This window comes from Anopheles coluzzii, chromosome 2, assembly GCF_943734685.1.
Source record: "Anopheles coluzzii chromosome 2, AcolN3, whole genome shotgun sequence".
NCBI classification, from domain to species: domain Eukaryota; kingdom Metazoa; phylum Arthropoda; class Insecta; order Diptera; family Culicidae; genus Anopheles; species Anopheles coluzzii.
Genome location: NC_064670.1, coordinates 89,770,231 through 89,793,022, shown reverse-complemented (window position 1 = coordinate 89,793,022; position 22,792 = coordinate 89,770,231). Strand labels below are relative to the sequence as shown.

General features: G+C 41.9%; 1 protein-coding gene across 4 annotated transcripts in view; it reads right to left on the bottom strand.

The window, feature by feature from the left end:
• Positions 1 to 456: 456 nt before the first annotated feature.
• Positions 457 to 22,792, bottom strand: part of LOC120951048 (GTP-binding protein Di-Ras1) — a 49,369-nt gene continuing 27,033 nt past the window's right edge. For all 4 annotated transcript variants that reach the window (XM_040369540.2, XM_040369541.2, XM_040369542.2 and 1 more), the window contains exons 3-7: positions 20,759 to 21,314; positions 20,361 to 20,638; positions 2,059 to 2,219; positions 1,675 to 1,831; positions 457 to 1,577 (exon numbers count right to left, since the gene is read on the bottom strand). In XM_040369540.2, the coding sequence (XP_040225474.2) occupies positions 1,496 to 1,577; positions 1,675 to 1,831; positions 2,059 to 2,219; positions 20,361 to 20,638; positions 20,759 to 20,929 (849 nt within the window). In that variant the 5' untranslated portion in view covers positions 20,930 to 21,314 and the 3' untranslated portion in view covers positions 457 to 1,495. The remainder of the gene's footprint in view (positions 1,578 to 1,674; positions 1,832 to 2,058; positions 2,220 to 20,360; positions 20,639 to 20,758; positions 21,315 to 22,792) is intronic.

The following is a 22,792-nucleotide window of genomic DNA, read 5'->3' as shown; positions in this document are numbered from 1 at the left end:
AGCCGTCGATCAGCAGCTGCGATACTCTGTTCAATGTGTGATCGATTTGGTAGCATTCGATACGTTGACATTGTGTCGCGGTTATAGTGTCTTAAGGTTATATAAAACTTCATGCACCATTGCCATCTACGTCTGCTTTCTTCTCAAAACTGTCAATGAACAGTGTCAAACGCTACGGGAAAATTATTGCTTTTTACAAACATTGGGTTTTACACACATACGATACAGTTCGTTCGTTTGCCCGCCCAGCCTGTTCCTTTTTTTATTTTGTTCGATCATACTAAAGTCTAGCCGAGTCTACCATTTCTGTAGTCGATCGTTTGCCAAAGGGCCATCGCGATCGGTTCTAGCTCCCAAACTACTTTTGTTCTGCTGGGTGTTCTACTTTGATTTGCCTTCATTTTTGTGCCCATGAATCGTCTGTCTCATAAATGGTAATTCCAGAAACAGGCCTTTCATACAGGGTTTCCCACGATTTATTGGTTGGTTCTCATCAATTTTTGGTGGGTTCCCATATTTTTTTGGTGCGTTCCCACGATTTTTTGGTCGTTTCCCAGAATTTTTTGGTCCAATTGTATTGATATCCAATCGGAAAATACCAATAAATTATGGGAACGAACCAAAAATTTATGGGATACGACCAAAAAATCGTGGGAACACACCAAAAAATCATGGGAACTGACCAATAAATCGTGGGAAACCCTGTAATGGTACAATCATCCCGGTCCTCTCTTCCCTGCCACTAGTATCTGGCGCTCCTGCTGCACCAATACCACTGCCAAACATATCCCCTTCCTATTGCCTGCTGGGTGCATTCATCAATAGTGTGTTCTTGTTAGCGCCTCTATGCGCTTACGTCAACAATTGTCCAAAAAACATGCTACTATAAACGCTGGCTACTTCTACCTTATTCTTCCCCTGCAGAGGTGTTAGTTACTTCGAGGGGGTCTTTTTGTGGTCGTGTTGCCCCCCTTCCCATCCCCTAACTACTCCTCAATCACAACACCCACGCTCTTCCCATTCCAGAACGGAGGAGAGGCAGCGGAAGAGCGCCAAAGACGCAATTTCATTCAATTAATATAATTTTTTTCACCGTTCGCTTGTCGTGCCACTTGGAACACAATCGTTACTCCAAACTGTTGAGGGGTATGGGCGATGGGAGGACGTTTCATCTAGTACTACCGACGAGGGGAGGGGGGGGGGAGTATGGTTTCAACTAACCCTTGCACTACGCTTGCACCAAACGCTACCCATAACAATAACAAGAAAACATGCGCCATTTGCAATGGTTGTGTTGTGTTCGGTTACACATAAATGACACACGCACATACGCATATCGCGCCAACGTTCGCTGCAGGGGAGGGGGAGGTTGTGTGGGGTTCCTCTATTTCACCAAGAAGTTTAACAGCCCTGTTTAACAACCGTGCCGAGCAACAGCAGCAGCAACCCCGACCGACTCCCCATATCAGTCACCGCCGACGAAGCACCAGCGAATTCATTGAATGTTGCAGTCTTCGGCGCCGGACGCGTTCTGTATTTGTTGCTTCGTCTTGCGGGACGATCTTCGGATGAGTGACCTGCGAAAGAGGAAGAGTAAGAAAAGGGGGGCCCATGAGGAAGGTGGGTGGTGTAGCAATCATCTAAGTAGCTCCCGATGCAACGACACCCACTTACCTTGACCGGGGCTTCGACTTCACCTCGGCAGCGCCACCGACGGCGCCACCGAGCCCACCGCTGCTCGTGCCTTCGGACGTGGATGCCGCCAGGTACGATGACGAATCCTTTGGCTTTTCACAACCTCCTATGGACGGACTGCCGATTCTGGACTTTGCTGTGCGTCGCGAACCATACATCGAGCAAATGGGAACCAGCAAAGGAAGAAAAGAGCGCAAGAAAACAGGTATATCAAGTGGTTAATTAAGCTATGCCCGGCACGGCGTTTCGTTCGTTGCATAAAACTGTGCACATAATGAGAATCCTGCCATAGGGAGGGGGGGGAGCTCATAATGAACAGGCGGCGTGCTGTATAAACAGTGCTGCGATGGCGTCCGCACCTACCTTTACTGCTGGCACTGACGTAGGCTGACGAGCGCCGCTTCAAGCCGGAACCGGACTCGGCGCTACCGTTCACCGGCAGTATGCGGGACAGCGTGACAAACGTGCGAAATATTTCCATTATATTGTAATCATCCTTCGCGGAGCACTCGAGCACCTTTACCCTGGTGAACATAACAAGAAAATAAAAAATAAGAGAGAATATGAGAAACAGGTACAAAAAAGGGCGATGTTTCGATGTGAAAATCCTGTCAAAAGCAATTAGGAAACAACAAACGCTTCGGAGGCTGCCATTGTCCAATGGGAGCGCTGGAGAGCTTGCGTGAATGGTTTGGTTTTGCAGCGAAAATCCTCCCGAACCGATCGATTGGCTTCTCGGGGTGATCGGAGCGAAAGGGAGGAGAGTATGCCGTGTGCCACCTAAGCTCTTAATTCACGTGTTTAAACCCGCTCTGGTGTCCCCTATTTCCCACCCCCCCGGGGAGCACAATTTTCCTGTCACACCGGCCGGGCTTTGGTCAAACATTTGATCACAAAATTGCTTCATACCAAATGAGCCAGAAGCACATCGTAAAAACAGTGGTCGAGGGAGGTAAGGGAGGGAGATGGTGTGTGAGTGGTGGTTGCAAGAGTAAAAGATAAAAAAAACGAGCCGGAAAAAGCAACATAAAAAATGAAAATAAACGCTCAAAGCCTTCATCCCCAACGAAGCAATCCGACAACACGGAAGCAAAACTGGATGGGATTGCGAGGGGGCGGGTTGTTTGGCGTTTTAGGCCATAAAGTTTCTTCCGGCTTTGTGTTCGCCCCGCCAAAATCGTCCACACAGGTGATGGAGGTTCCACCTGGCACTCGCCAGGCAGGAGCAAAAAAAGAAGAAGCAAAGCGCATTACGGCACAATCCGGATTTCCACGTGTTGGTGACAGAGTGGCATAAAAAAACCACCCGAGTCGATCGATTTTTATGATCATGCTTCCCCCCGTTCCCTCCGCCGCCAACAAGCGCCAATCAATGCAACAATTCCCTCAGCAGGTGGCCGGTTTGTGATGGGTGCTACCTGGCACATGGACATATGCCTACACACACACACTCCAAAAACACGGATACAAACACAGGCATCGGCTAGCCGGTTCGAAACGGTCCGTTCTTTCCCATTCCCGGTGATAAAATTAATTTCAAATTTATCCCATTCTCCTCGCGCGAGGCTGGTGCAGTGAAGCGGTGGTGACCATTTCCACGGATCAACACCACCGTCAGAGCATTGGAGCAGTGCCATTGACCGGTCTCGGTAGCGGTGGCCGCATGGAATCATTGTTGGAGCCCATTGAACTGAGAGCACTCGAGCAATTGGCTAATAAAAAAGCATCTTCCCCCCAGCATTTCATAAAGACGATGTAATCGGGCCACATTTTTTGTGTGCGCTTCGTGTTTTCGGTATGTCCGCGCTGAACTGTCACAGTAATTGCTGCCGAGTGGAGTAGGGCGGCGTTTCGTTACCTTCTCTTTAACGACGATTGAACCCCGAAGGACCCCCCTTTGGCCAAGAGGCTTTTGATTAATTCATACGAATGGCAGGGCGCGAGACCGTAGACAACCTTTCGGAATTATTACCGGAGCAAAGTTTTTAATCAGTGTGTGTGGGTGTGTGTGTCAGTTTCATTCGTTTCGCATGGAACGGTTTCCGGTGGAGCGGTTCTCGCTGCGGCATACAAGCAGTATCCATTTGCGCTAATCATCTCGAGCGAAAATGAAAGCACATTAAAAAGCTAGCACGTGCTTGATTAAGGGCTGTGCAATAAAAAGCGAAATGCATACAACCGGAACGATAGCAATAAGCTTGAGCAGGGACGGTGTAACATACGGCAGCTTTTGTAACGAGACGCCAATGGTGGGATGAAGTTTGTTTGTTAGTATTACTTTGGAACATCACGGAGGCAGCTTTGAATGAAAAGGCAATTAAAATGTAAGACAAGATTGGCTGTCCAAGGAATAGGGTTTCACTTTTGCTCTTTGCTCAAAGGAATTAAAATTAGCAGTATATTATTGGAACAACGGATACGTTTTCTCAGGAAAATGCATAGCTAAATAGCTTTGAGGAACCATACAAATAAATATCTTATTTAAAAAAAGTAGATCAAGTAAAACTATAACCCCATCTCGTAGATTAATATGGCCAGGAATTCAGTTATTTAAGGAAAATGCATAAATAACGCGACGAGAATAAAAAAAAATGAATAAAGAAGGATTAATTCCCCGAACAAATTGTAAACTTTTTTTTCGATATGAGAAAACGGTCTAATTAATTCCCATGGCGTTTTTCTATCTAAAAAAAAACTTTAATCCTCCAATTATTACTGTTCACTATGTTCATGTAATAATGGATTTTTAATGAGCCATTGTATTATGAGTTCTATATCCCCACTATCACTCATAAACCATTCCTAGAATTAGCAAAATAGAACTCCAACAATGTTATATTTAACAAATATTAAAGAACAATGAGGAGAGTCTAAAATGATGGACCCATTAAAAATTGTAGGAAAAATGCGATACGCGCAATAATGTAATTATTCAATAAACAAATACTACTACTACTACTACTACTACTGAGTTCTATATCACAAGATACACTAAATCATCTATATCACATATTCCAAAAATAGTACTCGCTCGGTTGTTTTTTTTTCGATAGTTTTGCGTTCCACACCAGTTTATCCAGTACAACTAAGATACAACTAACAGAAACAACTAATTTTTATAAACCTGTGTCAGGCCGATATGCCAAGCCTAAAACCAATAAGAAGGAAATTTTGTTGCCCAATTATTGGCCGTGTATATGTTGTATTTAGGCCGGTCTCGTAGTACAGTCGTCAACTCGTACGACTTAACAACATGCCCGTCATGGGTTCAATCCCCAAATAGACCGTGCCGCTATACGTAGGACTGACTATCCAGCTATGGGGAGGAATCAATTAGTCACTGAAAGCCAAGCCCACTAGTGGGTACAGGCAGGCCTTGACCGATATCGGTTGTTGAGCCAAAGAAAAAAAAAATGTTGTATTAACATTATTTCATTATTATTTTCCACCAAAAAAATATATATATGTAGAATGCATTATGCATTATGTTGAAGCAAATTTTATAGTTCTAAATGAAGTTAAAATCTAAATATTTGCATAAAAAAACATGGAACAATATTAGCAATTATTCATTCGTTTAGCCCATCATTTATTTGTAAATCATACTTGTCACGCTATACAGTATTGACTCTGTTGTGGACAGATCAAATTTAACAACGTTATCGGTTAGTTTCTGGGCAGTCGTCAACTCGCACGACTTACCAAAATGTTAAGGATAAAAAAGTCACTTAAAGGTAGGATTATTACAAGATAAGGGAGTCCTTGATCCCTATGGTTGTTGTGTTAAAGGAGAAGAATAATCAGTAAGTTTAATATAAATCAGTCAATTTACGATTACCACTACAAAAAGAGTCATGAACTAAAAAGAGTTTACGCTACTTGGGACCATTATAGCTTCTGTAAAATTCCTCCATACGTCCATATTGACTGGCTAAAGCTTCGATTTGAGCCCCAGTGCTGATCACCTGTCTGTGTTGGCCAGTCTAAACAGTTGGCAGAAAATTTGAAGAGGGGTTTCGAGTAGAAATAAATAAGTCCTGGCCTGGGAGGCTGGAGCAGCTAGACAAGTAGTATAAAAATCGATAATACAGACATTTCCATCAAGAATTGAAAGTTGAGTAAGGTGATGAGTTGAGGTTTAGTTAAAAAAGGCTTGCAGTTGGACATATGGAACGATGTATGTAAAGCCGATAAAATACCTGAAACCCTATGGCTGCTTTTGGCCGTTCCATTGCAAGGAGTATTCCTATGCCAAAACGGAGTCATCGCCGACTGTTGCGACGATCGCTTTTGCAAAGGGCTAATATTTAGATTTTAAACACGAAAACCAAGTTTTTGGTTGCGAGATTTGTTTCTATATTCTGCACTTTACAAACATCTTGGCTTTTCCTTTGCGAATGAATCTGTTTTATGTTTTGCGCGCACTCAAATCGATTTGACCCTTTCTGACCCTAGCCGCGACTTGTCCCCTTTTTGGAGAGCTGGTTGGTTGCTTCTCTTCGAGTGTCCTCTCTTTTCAACGATCTATTTTCGACGATTAGAGCCCTTTACGCCATCTAGTGGACTCTGATAGCGCCTATCAATATGCAAAATTATAGATGTTTGAAATCGTTCGAACATCAACAACCCGGTGTCAGTTAAGGCCGTCTCAACACCGGCCATACAAGCTTTGAAAGACATTATTATTATTATTTATGTTCGCTTGGGTTGGTTTATTTTACAATTGATCAGCAAATCGTTACAGTGAATAACAGTTCACAGATGGCGAATATGTTCGTTATTGAATTAAAGTTCGAGTGACCTTGTCATATGCATTTTGTATGTGATATGGGACTGGCCGATTCGATAACTCCTGCGAGGTTGGAGCAGATCGATCTTCATTCAGAGAGTCCTCCAATAGTAATGGTGGACTTTTAATTGGACCACAGAATCTTACAATATAAAATAAGAAAAAAAAAACACACACACACATCATTTTTTATCTACATTCCAATACCGAAATAGTACCAAGAAAAAAAATCATAATAATGTCCCACCATTCCCGACGATGGAGACGCCTAGTACTTATAAACTTAAAATAGTAAACGAATGACAGGAATCCGTCGAATATAGAGAATCAAATAACCAGCCAAAGCGAGATTTTTTCCATCCCTTCTATTTATAAACTTGTAAACCAAAGGACGATTAGATGATTTTCGCTTTTATTTACCATAACATCGTTAATCAAATTTGAGGGATAACACGCTTGACCTGTTTATCTGTAATGATATAAATTTTAAACATTCAGTGACAAAAAAACTATTTTCATTGCGAAACAACGGGCTTGCTTCGAATTATGTTTTTATTAGAAAAGTCTAACAGGGTTTCCCAAGTCACTTCCGAATGTGCACATCATCATTCACCGCCTGCAAGATGTTTTTCAAAAGATTGATTTGGAAACTCGTAAAAGGAAATTGACTTGAAAAACCCTCTATGACTTGTGTTACGCACACTACAAATGATGAATGATAGAAAAAATTATTTTAAAAAAATACCAAAAACCAGCGTCACCAATTCCAGAAAACAGTTTGGGTAGAAAACGTTATTCCAACCAATTTGCAACGATTCTGCGTTCGTTCAGTAAAGGTCATTCTAAATAAATAAAGGTAAAAAATGGCCAAATTGACCGTTCTCTAACTGGTACACAAATTCCCAATTAATTAGATTTTTCTTTTCTCTACCATTCTCTGCAGGTCCACTTTCGTTAAACCTACTACGGAAGTTGTCACAAACAGATGCACTTGCAGGCGGGAAGGGACATGAAACAGCTCTCCACCGAAGTGCACCAAACACAGCTTGCCCTTTTTTTCTACCACCAATCATCCTTATGGTTGTGAAGCAAAAAATAAAATAAAATAAAGAAATTAAAAATAGATCAAAGGAAGGGTTGCGCTGCTTACGTCATCTATGTGTTTTTTTAACGTTAGTGGCGAGCAGTTTGAACCTTCAGTATATTCATCGGCTTTGAAATGATCGGGTTCATTTACCTTACCCACCTGAGAGGGAGAAGATGATGGAAAGAAACATAAATCTGTTCCAAGCTAAAGCACCACACAAGAAACGGTGATGATCGCTCGTGCGGGAAATAAATCGATGCATTCGCTGGAATGTGGCTTATCGTTCTTACCCATCTCACACCATCGAACAAATGACTTTCCCCGTTCCACTTTGCCTCCTTGCCCATGCGATAGCCAATCACATTTGACCATGATAAGATGGTTTCTTCGGTTCGCTATATCCTACGAACCCGCTCTGTTGGCACCAAGTGCCCTTCCGCTCCATATTCAATTAGCCGTATGGTGGCAAGGGCACCAGCACTGACTAGCACACAGCCAACCAGGCAACCTCAATCACACAATCAAACGGTTGACCTTTTCCTGTGCTCGTCCCGTCATTAAGCTGTGGCGCTCATTGTGCACACCTTGGACGTGTGAAAGACACGGCAACGGTGCCAAGAAGCAATGGAGAGGAGTGCGAGACGACGGTGACCGTCCAATTTTCACCTGCTCTTCAGCGTCGCTTTCTGCTAGCGACCCAGATTGGGCAGCATACAAAACCATCGCTCGAAGTGGTCCCCCCGGGGCTGGCGATGTAAAGGGAATTGGTGAAATAGAGCAATATGGGGAAATTTGCTAGTTTAACTCCTCTCGAAGGGACACCGACTCTGACGAGGATGAGAGTTTTGGTATTGGTTTTATGCAGGTTTGTGTGTCTGTGTGTATGTTTGTGTGTGTGTGCGGGCAAGGTGAAAGCTCTCCAGCTTTCTGCGAAACGATTACGCAACTCATCGCCGCTTTACGCAACGTGTTTTAAAATGCTGATTAAAATAATCAATTTAAATTGATACTGCCTGGTTCAGGTTTGCCGTACTCTGCTTTGTAGGCGTTGTTTGTTTAGCATAACCAAATCCAAGCTGTTTCACAACCGTTCGAGCGAACCCTTCAATTCGAGTCTGGGTGTGTGTGTGTGTGTGTGCAGTTCAAAAAAGCAGTTTAATATTTAGAGGATATTAGCTTGGGCGAAAAATTGTAATTAATGCACCGTACTTCAGTGGAGAAGGCAATAGCACACGCGCATTTCATTTTACCATATCTACTCCCCAACCGTGCTATCATCCTCGACGGTAGCTCTTCACATGTTTGCAATGTTTTTTTCTTTTCTTTTTTATATCAATAGCGCTAGACACTGTTCAGATTTTCTCTACGTCAATCTTTATCCCTGCCAACCGTTCCGAACCGTTTCGAAGGCGCATGCAAAATAACATATCGCATTTTTACATGCCAGCTGCCAAGCTGGTGAAGACTTCGCTTGGCACGCAGACCCAGCTCGACCCCAAGAAGAGTGACGACCGCCCTGCTAGCATTATACTCGATTTGAGTGGTGGTGCGGAGTTCATGCTAACGCTTCTGCCACGCATTTAGCTCCCAAACACAAAACACAAAAAACAAAACTGGGAGCTGTTTTCCATTTTTGAGTTTTGTGGGTTGCGTTATGAATATTTGTTGCCCTCGACGGCAGTTTGGGTACGGCACATGGAAGTACGGTTCGCAATTAAACGCTTGCCGACCTGCAGATGGAACATTTACCCTCACTAGTTTAAACCGGCACAAAAGTTTAGATATCTGTTTGCCAGATCGTGTGAATATTTGGCCAAAAAAAAAACAGGCTACAAAACAGGTTGCGCTCCGCAACAAAGTGTCATATCTTGGCGGGAGTGTAGAAAGCAAATTAGCCTTGGTTATTATGGTTTTTCAACGCGCTCAAATTTGATGCTCGCAACACTGCGTGTACCAGCAAAACAAAAACCAGACAGAACTACCATTACAGTTTTTTCATATCTCTAGCTACTGACCTTGCATCACGACCAACGAGACCACTGCAAACAGAACAAATGCGATCTAACCATGTCATTCGGTGCTTACCGGATGAAAGTAGATTTCAATTTTCCACAACCAGAACGGCTTCACCAACACGCTTGCTAACCCCGGCCGGGCGCCTGAGTGTGTGCAATTAAAATTAGATTAGTTCCACCGTTCGTGAATTGGTTACTTTCTCTTCAGGTGTTTTCAGATTGTGTATTTTTTTTTTTTTTGCTTTGTTTGCCAGACCTCGGTTGTGAAGCACCCTTCCGTGTTACGGTGCATCAAATCAGCAGAGTGGTGGTGATTTTTTTCTCTTTCTCTCTCTCTCTCTCGTTGCTCGGCTCCCCGGCACTGTCACGCTCGGTGTTGCATCCTGCAGGCGCATATTCTGCATGTTTCAACAAGAAAACGAACAGGCTCTGGCACCACAACGCAGTACCATCAGAACAGTGCAAAAATGTGCAAAACTCCTTCCCACCCCAAAACGGATGCGATTAGACCATTACACTGAGCTTTCCGCTCCAGTTCCGGAAGCACAACCTTCCCTTCCTCCCTTTTTCTCTCACTACCCCACGAACGCACCATTATCCGGGAACGCAGACGAAGAAACAATTGAAACCCGTTAAGCAACCGATTATGTTTTGCTTCTCGTACTCTCGGTAGCACTTTTTATCTCTATCTAACTGCGTCTGTACGTGTGTGTATGTGTGTGGCGTGTTGCGTGGCGCATCGTCTGCACTGGAAGGACATTGATGAACCTGCCAGCATCAGCAGTTGGCAGGACAAGTTTCTCTACCAAGCGTAGCACATCGTTGGTTGGCGAAAGTTTGCGCCGGCAGCATGATGACCAACCAAGGGAAGCAGGAAGGATTGTGGCATGTAGTATTGATTGAAACACGCTGGTACAATAGTCAACCAAGGAGAGCTGGTAGTCTGGGGGAGTGATTGGTGTTCGCCCCAAACACGCCATCATCACCGTTGCTCGCATTATCAGTTGGAAGTAGTTTTCACTGATGGTAAACACAGCTCAGCGCTGGTTATTGTTATCCCCACAACAATACTTGTAGCAAAACTACAATCGTTTCATATACGTCGTGCCGTGTTGTGCTTCACAAAAGTACGGTTTTACAGCGGCGCTGTCGAGATTCGAGATCACTTGTGCGACTTTGCGTTTTCACTGTGCATCATATACTTTTGCTTTCTACGTACACAGCTTATATAAGAGTATATGGTTCGACTTTAAAATAATCCGTTGCGCGTGTTGAAATAAACAGAAAAAATAAACATTTCCAAAAAGGCAGTGTTCGGGATCATTTCCGATTTACATCAATGTCGTCAGTTTTGAGACTGCTGAGATATAGGTCAGGTATGACTGCTACTATATTGCCTTTTGAATTCGTACTTCATAGGTGAATTTTTTTATGGACGTTGGGAAACAATACGAACAAACATAATACACAACAATTTTATTCGGAAAAGTGAAAATAATCCCATGTGTTATATATAATGACAAGCAATTTCTGAAATTTATTTAGCTACCCCATTGGTTAACACAAGATGTAATCTCACTTGTTATTAAAATATGTTTATATTGTTTGGCCGCGTTAATAATTTAGAATTAGAAAATATACATGAACAAATATTTGATTTTTAAGCGTTTAAGATATGACGAAATGTCTTTAACGCCTGAAATCATTCTTCTACTACTTCTTTGGCGCATCCGTTGTTGGTCATAGCTTATCTTTACCACTAATGGACTTGGCTCTCAACGACTTATAAATTACTCAGGACAGACAGTCCTTGGCCCATACGGAGCTTGAACCCTTGATGTTAAGTCGAGGGACATGCTTCCATGAGACCACTTTCTTAAATCTCTATCTTCCTAGAATTTAATAGCAGTTAAAAATGAGAGACAAAGCTTGTGCCTATTCACTCGTACGCAATTCCAGAACATGAATTTCCTGTTTCATCATAGATCATAGATTGCCTGTTGATTTTATGTTGCTACCTGTTGGATCATAGCAAACACTATAACAATGACATTATTATATCATAACTATTAGTTGATCATTGCTCACATTGTTGCAGTCTGGACTATAAAAGTAGAGAATACAAATAAAACAATCAGTCTGACTAAACCTCTCATATAGAACACATCGTAGTCTGGCATTTCAATACACAACAATTGGCGACGAAGATATTTAATTCTAGAAGCAAGCAGGATGCCTCAAGAAGACCAGAACATTAAATTAGCGATTCTCAGGGCTCTGTTAAAGCTATTGGAAACTACATCATCGGGAACCAATAGTACGGAACAATTCGTAGTCATGAACATGACCGAATTTATCTTCAATGCAGAAAACAGAGGAAAATTACGAAAATTGTTTCGACGATACGAAGATTTTTTCGAATCGGATGCAAAGGATCTCAAAGATGTCGCTGCCGAGTTTGTGAAGATTCAGAGTTCCACAATATGAAGACTGATCATTTGAAGTGTTTGGTTTATATGTCTGCGTAGGTCTGCGGTCAGATAAACTTTGTTCGAGATTGGCAATACTCGACACACTAATGTAGAAAATGCAATCGTATTGGACACACAGAAGGCTACTGTGAATGTTTCCCGAAAAAAATCCGCCGAGGAAGAGGAGATGACAAATAAGGAGAAATTAACACAACAATCATCATCAAGTGAACAAGAAAAATTGCATTCCAGAGGCGTCTACATTGTGATTCACATCACTCAACACCCAAGAAAATTCATTCCTACAACATTCCATCAATGGTATTACAGTCAATCTACAGCTCGACACAGCTAGTAATATAACGGTGATATCGCAGCAACATGGGTTGACTGAACATTCATCCTGCGACGATCCAAACTATCGCTCCGAACACTCAATTTAATTCATTCCAGAAGAACCACTTATGAGGGTGGGAGATGTTGGATCATAGCACACACCGTCATAGGACTTTTTTTAAAGTTTTTTAATGTGTTTTAGTTGCTATTGCACTATTTTAATGCATATTTTTTAGCCAAACGTGTACAGTCAGTCCGAAACGTATTCGCCCAGCTGAATATTATAAAGAAAAAAGGCGAATTATTGCCGCAATAAGCAAGGGGCAGTAAAAGTAATGATAAGGTTTGATAAAGGGACTATTAATACACACGTATTGCTAAAAAATAATCATTTAAATAGTGCAATAGCAACCAAAATACATAAAAAAATTTAAAAAAAGTCGTTTGATGGGCGTGCAAAAAGTATTCTTCCATCTAGCTTTTTATCATTTACATTGACCAAGCACTACGGAGATATGAATTAAAATTACACCTGTTTCCATCTACGTTCGAATCTAGTTCCATTTGCATCGAATCGCAAACCGCCTGCTTTGAATCGCATGCCACTTCGATTGAATGTGTGCAACCATGGTTGAATCGCGTTCCACTACGGTCGAATCGCGTTCCACTATGGTCGAATCATATGCCACTACGATCGAATCGTGTGCCGCCACCGACAAACCGACGTGAAACTGGCGTTACAAAAGTGTCCCACACGAAAGTACTGTCAGTTACCAGTGAGGCGATCACTTCTGTCAAAGTAAGCTCTGTTCACTGCTGCTTCGATGTAAACAACTTTTCTAAATACAAATTGCAAAGGAAGTGTGAGGCACGATTTTGTAAGAATTATTGGACAAAACACCCAGGAAAATCATTTTATAAGTTTCCAAATCAATGCAAAAGATGTGAGAAGTACATAAAACAATACGCATTGGAATTTGCGAAGAAAAAAAAGGGGATTTAGCAGTTTCTTCTCTGTGTCAATGTAGTAAGCGAATCATTATAGAGATGGCGCTAGTGTTTAACGTATTTTCATTTGAAATAAGGAGTCAACTTTTGAAGCTCATTTTGTTCGAAGTGTCACGTCGGTTTGTCGGTGGTGCCGCTACCATTGGATTTCTGACCGCGCGGCTACATGAGGTGAAATATACAGCGAAATGAACTATTTGACAGGTGAAATATCTGACAGGTACAGCTAAAGGGTTGGGGGAGACGCAACATCCGCTTTCGAAATTCTATTAAAAATAATATCTTCTCAAGCAAAACATTCCCTAATTGGAAGAAATTATGAACTGTTTACTGAAAATTGACGAAGTACTCGATATTGAAGATATTTAATGGTTTTAATTACGATTTTGTGCATGTTATTTGTTTACATTGCACATCAGCTGGTTGCTGTGATGCTTTATCCGTCAGATATTTCGCCTGTCAAATAGTTCATTTCGCTGTATATTTCACCTCATGTGGCCTCGCGGTGAAAGCTAGAGCATAGTAAACTGTTTGTTTACGTTTGAAAGCTTTTTCTTTCTTCACCGACGGCATTTAGCTAGTAAAATACTAATAAAAAGGAATTCTCTGATTATAGGTAAATCACGAATATTGGTTTAAACCATGGTCCCTTGTTGATGGTAAAATCCTTGTTTTCAACCAATATTCGTCGGGTTTACCTATAATCAGGGAATAATTACCTTTTATTAGTATTTTAAAAACGAAATGCAGTCGGGGAAGAAAGAAACAGCTTTCAAACGTAAACAAACAGTTTACTATGCTCTTGTTTTCAGAAATCCAATGGTAGCGGCACACGATTCGATCGTAGTGGCATATGATTCGACCATAGTGGAACGCGATTCAACCGTACTGGCACGCGATTCAACCATGGTTGCACGCATTCAATCGAAGTGGCATACGATTCAAAGCAGGCGGTTTGCGATTCGATGCAAATGGCACTAGATTCGAACGTAGATGGAAACAGGTGTATTATTATCAATCTGTCTAGGGCCTTCCTTCTAAATTAATGCATTTCCATTGTTTCAATTGCTTTTAGAGCGGTCAGTGAGACACCAAAGGCGGGGATCTAAATGAATGGAGCATGATGGCAAAAACCGTATCTTAAACTTATGCATAACCTATCCTACCAATTTATGAAGGTTACAAAATGTGTGGGAGCCCTCGTTCCTTCATTTGATCCGAGTTAGTCACACAATTAGTGTCAGAAAAATGGCCAAACTGCCATGTAAGCAGCCATTCTTGACGGTTAATCTAACGAAAGAAGCGGATTAATGTCCAAAAAATCAAATATTACTCAGGAATCAGTGCATTTTATGATGGCTAATAAGATCAAGAATTTATGAAGGTTACAAAATGTGTGGGAGCCCTCGTTCCTTCATTTGATCCGAGTTAGTCACACAATTAGTGTCAGAAAAATGGCCAAACTGCCATGTAAGCAGCCATTCTTGACGGTTAATCTAACGAAAGAAGCGGATTAATGTCCAAAAAAATCAAATATTACTCAGGAATCAGTGCATTTCATGATGGCTAATAAGATCAAGAAAAAAAAGAGATTCAAATTTATGGGAAAAGAAATTTGGAAACATATTCTTGCAGCATTGAAGTACTTTGAGTCCCAGTTCTGAGGAACTTTATTTAAAAAGTATAAGGTAAGTCGAGCGGGAGAACATACATAGCATTGTTATCTGCCCGAACAAGCTGAAACTAAACTGATGAAAATGATTTGGTAGACTCTCAATATGATGTCAGTTGCCAATTTTTCAATGGAACTATCCACGTGGCCCGGAAATGCAATATTTCTCCCAGAGATTAATTCAAACAAGTCTTTCAGGATGATTGGGTAAAAAATACGCCCTTTTTGAGATTCAAATGAGTTATGGCGTTGGTCAAGAAGTCACTAATAATCATGAATGCAATAAAATACAAGATCAAGACAGTTTTTGATTCCATAACCTTTGTTCTCTAACGCATATTTCACCAAAAACCTAATAGACGAATACTTTTTAAGTGAAAACGACTTTTTTAGTTTTTTAAATGAATGATTTATTATTACACTATCTTATTGGTTATTTTTTAGCAATACGTGTGCATTGAAGGTCCTTTTATCAAACCTCATCACTACTTTTACTGCTCCATGCCTATTGCGGCCATAATTTGCCTTTTTCTTTAAAATATTCAGCTAGACGAATACTTTTTGGACTGACTGTATATTGATGGCCCATTTATCAAATCGCATCATTACTTTAACCGACCTAATTACATTACATTACATCGTAATTTTACATTTTACGATTTGTAACATAATTTATGAGTCAAAGCTCATTCCTACAGTGCCCATCTGAAGCAACCTGTAAAAAGCAAGTTTTAGTTGAATTATTATAAAATAATTGTCAACACATCCAAACCAGTTCTCGTATATTGTTTGTGCCGTTATTGCACACATAATTTTAATATATTTCCCCTAACCTAGCGAATATATTCAACAGTTATAATCCCCTCATATGACGAAAATTTAATCTTGCGTTCACGATCGTAAAACATCGTAGAGCTATGTGGAATGTGCTAAAGCCAAAGAGACCGTTCCATTCCGCAGAAAACTTATCGAGCGAGACAGTGTGGAATACATTTCCCGGGCTCGGTCACAGTCTGTACAGGCAATAAAGGTTCATTCATTCTTGTGGTTGTATAATTCGTTTCGTTTCGGTCCAATTACCCTTTGCCAGCAGTTTTGTTCTGCATTTACTTTTTTTGTTCTCTATTTGCTTTTCAAACATTATTATCAGTTTAACTGTGTGTGGATGATTGCAAAATGAACAACTTCTCTTCCATAGAAGTTTTCTTTTTTAAGCTTCGCTTTAACCTCCACCAGTTGCAGCATAATGGCATAATGTAAAATAAAAGCTCTTTATGTTTGCAGAAAATGCCATAATTGGCGCTTGTTTTTCCTCCAATATGTGTGTATGTACTATTTCGTTGCTTTGTCCCTGGTGGTTGCTTCTGTTGTTCAAGCCAGTTTTGATGCCTAGCGTAGAAAAAGCTTTTTTGAATTCCAATGTATTTACGAACCATTAAAGTATGAGTATGAGTATTACTTGCATTGTCTGTACCACTTGTTACGAGTAAAATAAATGTGTGGCCATAGTGAATAGCTGTGAACGAGTCAATTTGTGCAATGTTTTATGTAAGACCAAAATGGTTAGGAGGAGAAGTGCGTGTGAAGACGTAAAAAAGTTTATGAAGTAGAACCAAAAGCACAAACGAATCCCGCACTGTAAAAATCTGTAGCCGCTACACGATCTCTTTTCACGAATTCACCATCAGTGGTTGTTAAAGACTGCGCGAGGCGAAAAGATTGAATTAAGATTTATCCCACACAATTGGCTTTAGTCACGTTACCACTGCTCTGTCAATTTTCACAGCCCTCGTTTTGGTAAGCCTACCCAGTACGTGCTCTGTGGCGCCGACCACTTGACAGCCGACCGTGCCACAAAACATGACAAGTGGTTGCTTTGCCTTGGCCTAACAAACAGAGCGCTGGTGGCATGCGAAGAGTGCGATTTCGGTTGAAGATATATTTATTCAACATACACGCATACCGTGAGTGCCGAATTTTTATCCACGGGTCGCCTCGTGCCGGGTCGTAGTCCATGGGTAGTCCCGAGGGTACGAACCATCTGTCGAAAATCTCGATGCCATTCCGTCGCTTTGTTATCCAGCGGCAGCGGCAAGATTGCGCCACCAACTTCAAACAAGGGAAGCCGGAAAAAAGTCACGATATATCTTTCCGCGCATCAAACGATTCACAATCCTTCACCTACATGCACAGTGGGAGTGGGAGGTCTTTTGTTTTGTGCCATGATGCCAACGTAGCGTCTACGCATTGGACCATCCCGAAAATGGATCGGGATTACGAAACCGTGCTTATGCTGACGATTATTGGGCCCATCTTTGCACAGCCCTGTCGCGTTCGGCACTATCGGCGTAATAAATGATCCATGAACCAGGAGAGCGTGTAGCATTCGTCATGTTCAGGAATCAGTTTTCGATTCGTGACCTTTGCGAACTACGGCCCGCTACGGTGCGCCATCGTTCGAGCAAGATGTGTACAATGTCAGCCGTGTCAATCGTGGGGCGCGCTTCCGTGAACAGAGAGAGGATATCCGATGCTGTATGCATGATCCATCACTCAAACCACGATAGCTTGTGAACAATTTACAAGTGAAACGAGCGTTGCCGACACCCGGATGACTGTACGGAACATCGACGAAGTTGGTGAAATCAAATCTACTGTCGTCTTACTATCACGCTGCTGCCTAACGCAAAGTGCTTAGCGAACGTGACTTGACAACTATTTCATTTAATTTTCCATCATTGTCATTTGATACTCGTGCTAGAAAGGCGTGCATTGTGCAGGACTTTAAAAGCTTTCAAAGTAGAACATCCTGTGGTGGATTCTTCATTGGCTAAAAATGAATAGTTGTTTCGCGTTGGCAGCGATGATTTTTCGATGAGAAAAAACTCCATCTTCACGAAATTTAAAGTTCTTCACATCAGTTTCTTATTTATTCATGCTATTATCTACTGCTGTTTGAACAGCAATTTGTCAGAAGTACTGTTTTAGGATTTTTTCAGTACCCAATATTTTAAAGATATTCATGGGAAAAAGGTATTGGAATAGGTTTATTACCCATAATGTTTGTAAAAAAAGAGACAGTGACTGGCTGAAATTACAAACAAAAAATACCAAAATGAAAGCATTAAAGCTTCCTCAATTATGTTGTGTGGTTCGTCAATGCTTCATAAATGGTTGAAGAAATTTATATTAAACAATAAAAAGGAATTTTTATTTTCAATTGAACCGGTGCACATTATCTTGGCTCACAGTATTGATTGTATTTTCTTAGCCATTCAAATAACACTGCAACTCTGTTCGCAAAAATAATTATTACACTGAATAAATTCGCTGCATTGTCCGACCTTGTCACGTTGAACTAATAACAACACTAACTTGTGGATGTATTCAGATAAATAATATCCTTATTTTCGTGTGCGCACCGGTTTCAATTCACTTTTCAGGTCGATGATTAATTTTAATAAACGTCATACCGGTTCTGAGCATCTGCGCACACGGTCAGGTTGTACTGTTGTGTATGGAATGAATATAAACTAAGTTCTTTCTTCTTCATACACTCAACAATTACAAATGCAAGCAATTTCAAGAAACTTTTTCATTTATCAGGAAACTCATTATCCAAAACATGAAAAACACACACACACACATGCAGACACATTCAGATGCACGTAGAATAGACGATTGCAATTCAGGTACAACACCGATACAACCTATCGTGCAATTAATTTCGATATTCTGGCCCGATTATAGGACAGGTGCCGGATTATGCATTTGAGCGCTGCCGGTTTGTCTGTGCGCTGGCGCTTAAATGCTGATGGGAAAGCGAACATGTGCTTCGCCACCTCTCGGTACATTTGCCTTTGGCGCCCACACTAACGTGCGAACACCCCATTAGAACTAGTTCATTTATCACAGAAAGAGCGATCGGTGGTCCCCATTCAACCGGGACGGAGCAGAGTGGAAGGAAACAAACGCCCGAGCTCAGAACTGAATAATTTCTGCCAATCGCTTGCACCGACAAACACCGCTTTATTCAAACACTTTCAGCAGTGCCAAATACTCACAGCCCGGAATGGAATTATGCAACGCAGCAAGTCTTTTCATCGATGCCATACCAAGCCCCCGCCGTCCCGCGTCCTGCGGTATGCGATGGTCAATATTGGCTTTGAATTGAATTTCCATCGCTCCACACGCCGGCACCATCACTACCACCCCCATAGCTTAAATGGATAATCCCACCAGCATCAAATGAAAACGCCTGAAAATGTCAGCAAATTGTCTGCTGCCCGGGATGGGCGTGTGAAAGGCTATGGGCACGCTGAATGGGTCGAGTGCAATATTCTGACAAACAATGCTACTTTTTGGTGTTTTATCCGGCTGTTGCTGCTGCTGTCGCTAATAAGTGGAGTTATTGCATCCACGGGCAGGTGGCGTGGCGGCGTGTTTGTTGTGCGAGGACAAATTAATTTCAATTTGATATACCTGCTGTGAGAAGAATTGCAGCACCCTGGGAAAATTCAATCTCGTTGTTGTAAAAAACAAAGAGAAAAAGAGCTCCGCCAAAAGGGCAACAACAAAAATTAATGGAAAGTGTGTTTCGGCTGGCAGCATACGTTACAATGGTGACCATTATTTTGGCCTCGAACAATCAACATTAATTAATGGATGTGCGTGTTGGTTGCAGCTAAGGTGGGGTTCGTGATGACTGTGGTATTTTTCCACATTGCATGTGCGGTCCGACGCGGTCTGGTTTTGTGTGTTTTTTGGTGTGTGTGTGTGTGTGTGTGTAAATTTTAGTAGCAATATTTTATTACTATTCAAGCCGTTGTTTCAGCCACAGATACAACCTAATCTTGAAATTATACAAACTAACCCCAGTTGCATCGACACTTTCATGATCGTTATTCAATTTCGTGATCAAAACGACTTCCCAGTACGGAATGAATGGAGGTTTCATCATGTCGACGAAACTTTCCACACGTCTGTTGAGCTGCTTTGAAATATTCACTCTTCACTTGAAGGGCTTCTAAACTTCCGACACGAGCGCTTTTTGCATCTTCATCAAGTTCTAGTTGAGTGAATGTCTTTCTTCTTCAGCAGCACACGTTTATGAATACTACAAGCACGCCGCAGCAACCAACAGGATGGCAATTATACGCTCATGTGACAGAGCGATATGCACGGCTGCATGAAATTTTCAGCAGAAATTGTTTTCCGAACAAAACAGTCCCCTTCCCCCCATGCCAAACACCCATCCCACGAGCGCTCCCAAATCTGTGTTACTTACTTTAGCTTCGGCAGCTCGCAGAAAACCCACTCGGAGACGTCCTCGATGCGAACCTCACGGTGTGACGCGGTCAGGTCGTACTTGTTGCCCACGATTACCATGGGAATGTCCTGGAAGTCGGCCCGCTGCTCGCGTATCTCCTCGAAGCACTGCTTCACGCAGCCCAGGCTGGCCTCGGACGTGGTCGCATACACGAGCAGGAACGCGTGGGCCGTCGCAATCGAGAGCCGCCTCATGGCCGGAAACTGCATCTCGCCGGACGTATCAAGGATGTCGACCTGTGTGCAATGGCGGCCAGCAAGAAGTTTTCAATTTTAAACGTTTGATAGAACACATGTTGACGGGCGAGACACTGTGTAAATCGTTATCCCTTGGTGCCTGCCTGCCCGCCCACTTACCTTAAGCGTAACTGAGCCGAGATCGTACTCCCGGTTGTACAGATCCTCCACCGTTGGCCGGTACTTGTCGGAGTACGTTTTGAATAGGAACCGTTTTATGATGCAGCTTTTGCCGACGCCGGCTCCACCTAGAATCACTAGCCTTATTCGCTCAAAGTCTGACATTTTCATTTAACCCTGTGTGCCGTGTGGAACAGTACTGCTCTACCGCTAGCGTTTACTGGTGGGGGCGAAATGTTGCCGCGGAAGGTGCGAGTTGCAGCGTGCAAGGAGCGGGCAAAAGACGGGAAGCTCCCAGCTGCAATGACACGCAGTACGTCGTCTTATAACGGGGAAGAACGGGGAATGATATCTGCCCGCTTTCTCGACCGACACACACTCACACACGCAGCACGCGGAAATGAATTGTCTTATGCTGAGTGGTGTCTTTGCTTGTTCCGAGCTCAGGCTGGTGACTGGCACTATGTCAGCGGATGAAATATGCGCACGGGAACTAGCTAGCAGTGGTGCGCTTTCGTTTTTGGCTTCATCGTTCGCGCGAGCACGAAATTTCGATCTACAATAAATGAAAAGCAATGGAAGAGAGAGGGAAAAAACACATTCGGTTAGCATATTTTTAAATTGGATTTCTTTACCAGCACTTCCGATACAAAATATGGTCTGTCGATGTTGCAATGCACAGGAAATAAATTTCACTTGTATCGGTTCTGTAGAGCGATTGTAGCTTTTTATATTTTTTCTTGCATGTTTAGGTGGAGCTACAATTCCCTACAATGTAGGTTACCATCCTTAATCCGGGCATTGGTTGTACTTTGTTTCGTTATGCAACTTATACCTTGGGCGTATGTATTAATACAGTGGGTTCAGCGGAACAATCATGCACGGTATAAATTGTAGAGAGGTAAAAGATAAGAAACTGAAAGAAAATCAGTCACATAACTTCAACTAAACATCGAACCGTACACCTGATTGCATTCTTTTAGTTGATGAGGTATTGCTGACTTCTTGTAAAACAGTTATGCCTCTGAAGTTCTTGAACTACTATTTAATTTTTGAGAAAATAAAACTAACGTAAGATTTGTAACGCTTATTTACGCACCAACACATATTATAAAATATTGTGCTACAGCAGCGGTCGACAAACTTTTTAGCGAAAGGGCCGAATTTAACGGCGCACCGCATTTGGCTCGCGGCCCAGACTTCGCCGACCGCCGTGCTTAAGGATTGTTATACATAAAATTCAAACTATTATTACTTATAAGCTATCAAAACATTTTACATAATATGCAAACTTATAAAGCGGTACAGTGGAATCCAAAATTCAATTTTTTTTCTTCTTCTTCGTCGGCACAACCGCTGCTGGTCATATCCTGCCTATACCAGTAGATAGCTTAACTTTCAGTGACTAATTGATTACCCATCTAAGAATAGTCAGTCCTGCGTATGGAGGCACGGTCTAATGGGGGTTTGAACTACTGACAGCTGTTTGTAATGCTGTTAAGTCTAGTGAGTTGACAACTGTGCGACTGTCATTTTTTTCTGTTTGGAAGTAATAATATATTTAAAAAAACATATGATTTCTAACCCACTGTCAGTCCCACGATTTTTAGAAAATTTATAAACCCATAATGAAATAATGGCAAGAAGTTAACAAAAGAGAACAATTATGGCCCATTCTGCAAACCGTTGCTTAACACAAACGATGATGTGCAAAATGTGTCATTATAATTGTTTTATTCTCCCTCCTCTCACGCGATGATTGACTCTAACCGGAGAACAAAAGCACAGCCCGGGTCCCACTCGGGCAATACACTGAATGGGTTAGTATAGAATATCTTCGAATCTGTATGATAAAAATTGAAACATCGCCGATAAAGATATCATAAAATCTATACATTCATAACCTGCGTTCGATTGCACTTTGCACCACCTTAGCAGTTATGGCATTTTTTATGTGAGCATTATATTAAAAAAGACTAGGCGTCTCCATCACTAGCTTTAACACTCTGGGCGCTGGCATTTTGCATCAGCTTT